Source organism: Branchiostoma floridae, chromosome 14, assembly GCF_000003815.2.
Source record: "Branchiostoma floridae strain S238N-H82 chromosome 14, Bfl_VNyyK, whole genome shotgun sequence".
In the NCBI taxonomy this organism is placed as follows: domain Eukaryota; kingdom Metazoa; phylum Chordata; class Leptocardii; order Amphioxiformes; family Branchiostomatidae; genus Branchiostoma; species Branchiostoma floridae.
The window spans coordinates 9172235-9178144 of record NC_049992.1 but is presented as its reverse complement, the minus strand read 5'-3'; the positions used below and the strand labels follow the sequence as shown (position 1 = coordinate 9178144).

At 42.7% G+C, this 5910-nt stretch overlaps 1 protein-coding gene across 1 annotated transcript in view; it reads right to left on the bottom strand.

The window, feature by feature from the left end:
• The window catches only part of LOC118430088 (hyaluronidase-1-like), a 6166-nt gene extending 1157 nt beyond the window's left edge, over nt 1–5009 (bottom strand). Inside the window, exons 1-6 of the mRNA XM_035840798.1 lie at nt 4522–5009; nt 3916–4069; nt 3001–3138; nt 2079–2324; nt 1454–1718; nt 677–849 (exon numbers count right to left, since the gene is read on the bottom strand). Of these exons, the coding sequence (XP_035696691.1) occupies nt 677–849; nt 1454–1718; nt 2079–2324; nt 3001–3138; nt 3916–4069; nt 4522–4685 (1140 nt within the window). The 5' untranslated portion in view covers nt 4686–5009. The remainder of the gene's footprint in view (nt 1–676; nt 850–1453; nt 1719–2078; nt 2325–3000; nt 3139–3915; nt 4070–4521) is intronic.
• Between the last annotated feature and the right edge of the window lie 901 nt (nt 5010–5910).

Sequence of the window (5910 nt, the reverse complement as noted above, 5' to 3'; positions counted from 1 at the left end):
CGACTTCCGGATTAGTCAGCGAATCATTTCATCTGAAGAAGGTCGGAGTGCTCGCCCCACAACCTACCGCGAGTCCCTTCTTTGTGTTGGAACAAGTTTAAACTTTTGCAATATAAACTTCTTCATTATAACCGCCAGCACTCGCGGAAGGCCGTGAAGCATGCTATAGCTATAGCTAACAGTAACGGTCTAATCGGGTGAGTTTTTTCTTTCTTTCCATAGACTCTTATGTTATAATACATGTTTTACATGGGCGCATTCATAATGAACCTACTTGAAATGTCAGCAAATTTTTTATTCTATGTTGAGCACATTCACTCTTTATAATGGGGAGAAATTACCAAGGTTCTAAATCCATACATTTCTTGGATATGGCAATTACAAACTGCAATATAATTAGTTAGTCCCCGCAATAGGTGAATAGGTACTTCTTCGCCTCGACTGCACTACCGCACAACTCAGAGCTGAGGACTGTGTACCTCCGCCCTAGCGTGCGGCTATCAAACATTGCCTGCTAATTTCTTCAGTTACAAACAAACTTGTTAACAACCTAACTTTTTAGATCAGTTGGGATGGCCAAAAGGGAATTTCTCACCGCTAAAAACACCTGTCCATGCAGCCGTTTATATTATTTTGGGTCGGATCTATTTTACGGTACCCATCATTGAGACCTTACCTTTGAGTTGACGTCCTCCCAGGCCCCCCAGATGACCACCCCGGCCGAACCCTGTCCCGCCGGCTCCTGTATGGACGAAGCCATGTCAGCCTGAAGGACAATAGGAGAATAACAAGGAGAAATGGACAGATGGTCATATAGCTGGTACACATTATTGAATGAATGAACTTTATCGCACTACATTTGTACATTAACTCTGTGAATTCATATACACTTGTTTCAAGAAGAGGAAAGAGACATGTAAACTGTAGAATAGCATAGCATTACATATTTGACTATTTTGTAAACGATAGATGTACTTATAGTGTAGCATAGCCTTAGTTGTTCAGTCTCTCCCACTGACACTGTAAAGATTCTTTACAGAAACGTTTTATGTAACTACTGCATTTAGCCCATATGGGCAAGGACATGCAAATAAAGATCATTGTCATTATAACTGTGCAATGTAAGGCAAACATGATAAATCAACTAATTGTACTTGCTATCAATATTTGAATTTTAATTCGGATTTATGGTATTTTCGTCATTTGTCAAGAGTTTGATGAAGTTGATCTTTCAATCAGTTTAGTGCTGTTAAATTACTACATACTTGGGTAAAATCGTTGCTATTTCTGTAATATGTGTCTTGTTGTGATATTTTTTATTGTGTTCAATATCAATTGTGAGCTCAGGACAATTATGAAATAGATACTCAAAGGTATACTGTCGTTTTGATATTGACATAATGAGACGATTATAAATGTATTTTCTATCAGGTTCCTTCGAGGCCGAATTAGCATGTAATGATTAAAGACAGCAATATAAAACTAACTTTTGTGAGGTACTCTAGTGACTCCCGATACCGAAGGCGCACGTAAGGGTAGACGGGGATATCCGAACTCTGCCGAGCGTCCATGACTCGGAAGGTCTCGGCCACTCGGGCACGGATGTACTGTTCCGAACCGGGCAGCGTTTTGAAGACGTTGGACAGGTATATAGAAGGGTATAACGCTGTGCTGCCCTCCCACAGCCATTGGAGTTCGTCATTGTCGGATTTCACTTTCTTGAAGGAAAGAAAGAGAAGCGTCATTTACCAAGGCAATTAACGATACGCACTTTTAAACGACATTCTTTCAAATTCTTATTCACGTGACTTGCAGTATCTAAACTCACGCACATACACAAACACACAGGCGTAGATACAAAGGCATGGCACACGCCGTGGCACGTACACATATACATACACACACACACACACATACACACACACATGCATCATGACAAAAACACTCACACACGCGCACACACGTGCATCATGACAAACACACACACACACACACACATACATACACACACACACACACACACACACACACACACACACACACACACACACACATACATTCGTCAAAGAAATGGTCACCTTCAAACAATCATAGCTGGGGTCCTCTTGAAGTCTTATCTTGTAAGGGAAATTGTAACAGTCCGGGAACAAATAAAAACCCCATAAGCCTCCCGCACGAAACGTCTTAACAAGGTTCAAGGTTTCCCCCATCCACATCCTCGCTGCTCCCTCGAACTCATCTTTAGCTTTTGATGTCACTTCCGCTGTACTGGCATACGGTAACTTTTGTCTGACGAGTTCTTCTGACTTGGTGCAGTAGATTTTCTTCCGAAAGAAATGAAAATATGTCTTGATACACCACAACAACATCAATAATACATTTGATGTAACAATAACAGGAAATCAATAGAATAGGATGATACATCGGCAAAAACGTAAGTGCTCATGCAAAGCTTAAGGTGTTTCTAAGTGTCACTGTGTTTTCGTAAATGCATTTAAGTTCGCCAGGATTTACTTTCGTGGTAGCGGAAAAATAATAAAATTTTGCGGTGGTTTTATGTTGGCGGTAGCGTCATCTGCTGTTGTCACATACTGTACTGTTGACAATTTTCGCGGTGGTTTTAACTTGGCGGTGAAGCGGCCACCGCGAGAGAAAACATAAAACCACCGCGAACTTTTCTGCATTTCCAGTGTGGGATTAAGTTGAACTATGGATCCGGTAATGCTTCGAATTCTTAGCAAAATTAATTACTCTCTCCCGAAGTGTCCTTGCTCACAGTACTCTCCAAGCAGAGGTTAGACTACGGCTGTTTTTTAACGTTTTTTTAGTCGTTTTTATCGGGCTTTCTATTTTGTCATCTTTCTTGAAGTACGCCAGCCAAACGTTAGGTTTTGACACAGCAAGATGAAATACAAAATAGAAAGCCCGATAAAAACGACTAAAAAACGTTAAAAAAAACAGGCGGAGCCTAACCTCTGCTTGGAGAGTAGCTCACCGCACCTTTGACCCCCAGTTCCGTCTCCACAGCGGTCTCCAGAACTCCCAGTCGATCACGCCCACACCGCGATAGTCGGCGTCGGGAATCAGTCGGGAAATGTCGTCTGTAGCCCGGGCAAGGTGGGCTTGGAGGTCGGCTTTCTGCGATGGACAACTCATCAGTACAGTTACGACTGTTAAAGGCACTTAACACGACTTTCCTCACTTGACTCAGGTGAACATGAGTACCTAGCATCGGCTAGGGCCGTCCTTCGGATAGGACGTTAAATAAAGACTGTGCTATAATGATCAACATAATGATCGTGGGCACTAAAAGAAGAAAGGAAGAAAAAAGACGGTATCGTGACAGTCTTTAAAAAAAGTCCGGATGCGAACTCTTGTACATTTGTATGAGTCCATATTGCTCAGTTAGGTTTCTTCGTACAATGGTATTTTCCTTCACGGCTTCACCTAATACACATGTACACTCTCACATTTCTGGTCAGTGATAAATGTTGTTTAATCACGATAATTACGTATACTAGTATGCTATGGCTATGAGATGCGAAAATTAGAAAGGATTATCTTATATATACATCCAATTTGAAAAACTTTTTGCACAACATTTTCGATAATACCTGGGACACAGACTGCTGAAAATGTACAATAATTGCCATTGACGCAAAAAATTGTCCAAGTGACGTTCAAACATTCTACCGATAACCACAAGAAGTAGTCTCCAAGCAGACCCTACGGTGCCGTAGAATTAGTATCAAAGCTGGCAAGGGACTTGGTATAGCGGCACCAGGTGCCCGTCTGACTCCCTTTAACCGGCTATACTCCTTGGCCAGCTTTGATACTATCTCTAAGGCACCGTAGGGTCTGCTTGGAGACTACACAAGAGGAAGAGTCGCCTGTTGTTGTTTTTATCATCCTTACCTGCGGCAGTCCCCCGTTCGTCTCCTCCCAGGTGTGTTCGTGAATACTCGGGTACAAGCCGAGATCGCGAGCGTAGAAAATGGTCATGTATGTTCCATTCCACTCGTGCCCAGGGGTGTACACGATCTCGTACCCATCCAAGTTGATCTCAATGCTAAAAGTGCAAACAGTATCGTGAGTTCATTTTCTTTGTACTATAGAGTGATATTTCGCATAAACGTTTCACATAGGGAAATAGCACATATGTCACCGGCAAACAGTGTTTTGGAAGTGATTTCTAAACATGAATCGAGACTTGAGACATTGACAAATAATGATTTGAAAACTCCAGTCCATTGTCATTTCTTTTTGGACCAAATAATCTTTCAAGCTTCTTTAATACGTTCAGATCCTCCAGAAGGGACGGAGGAAAGACAGTAAGAAAGGGTAAGAAACAGTTTCAATGAGTAGAATGGAAAAAGATACACAAAGAATAACGCGTGCGTCATTTAAGAAGACCACACAAGCAGAAAGTTATCAAATGCGTTATTTCATCAACCTACAGTATCTTAAGTACTTAGTGTCTAATGCATTAAAAGAAATAGTATTTGCTAGCTATTTACGTACCCGAACTTCTTCATACAAACTTTTGATGGGACGTTCCATACAATATTGAAAGGTCTATCCGGTAGCGCTGGCCCTCCTACTGAGACGTGTGCTTGCACTAGTGACAGTATGACGAATACTGTTGTCGTCGAACTCGGGGTCATGCCGTAATAGATGATCAGCATTGCGGTGACCCAGCACGGAGAGAGAGAGCTTCGGAACTGGTTAGACCAGCTGCTACTCAACCTCTGAACTCTTACCTTTCGGGCTTGAGTTATAACTGACAAATCGTGCAGTGTTTCCAAAGGTCGACAGGGGTCTCTTTTCCCCACCACCAGCCTGCCTGTTGCATGCTCATTGTCTGTACCAAACGGACGATTTCTTTACCTCATTACTCTAAAGTTGTTGTTTTTCACGTGACGTAACAACGTTAACCACCGTGCTGTTTTGTTAAATATCAGACCTATATATGCCATATGGATAAAGTGTACTTATGGGCAAATTCAAATCCAACTGCCAACTTTCAAGCTTCACCATCCAACATGGCGGACACCACTTACGTCACGGTCACGTGAGCGCCAACACACAATTAACGTCATTCTGGTTCAATTTGCGTCCTCTTCAGAAGTTGCTACTGGCTACAAATATTTGTGACGACAAGAAGCCAGCCACTATTGGATAAAAACACCCTTTCTCAGGAGGAAAACAGGAGAAACGTAAAGAGGTTTCAGCTGTTTGGGTTGTGTGTAATTAGCTGACGTGACCGCCAGAGAGCGCAAACGAAACGAACAAAAACCTCGTGCGGTGAGACAATTACTGGCCCTGCAGTTCCCCCTGAGTGATCACCACGAGTGGTTCGTTCTCGGCTGACATTATAGAGTCAGCTGTCCTTCTAGAGACTCGAGATAGACCACCGTACTCAAGCCGTACAACCTGTGAACATGTCCACCATTATTCTAACCTGCAATTCAGTCTCCTCGTGGCTCGGCCTACCTTGGTCAGAGCAGGCTGTGTACGCGGCCAGTGTAGCTCTCAGCCGCCGGGGTAATCGGCCACACCCGGTAGGATTTTCAAGCGGTAGGATAAAAAAAAGCTAATTAACTCCCACTGGGCAGTTTTTTTTTTTAAGTCTAACCGCGTGAAATCCTAACGGGTGTGAACGATTACTCCGGCGGCTGAGAGCTTTACTGGCCCCGTAGAGAGCCTATACTAACTACGGTAAACCGTGCCACGAGGAGACTGGATGCCAGGTTACCATTCTTCAGAACATGACAATCTTTATTGACACGACAAAAGTACAGCGACTTTCGTAAGGTCTACATGTATGTGAAGTGACACTGGGCAGTGTTTTACCAAGGAATTTTTGTCTTAATAAAGATCCATTGGTTTTACAGTTTTCGTTAGAATTTA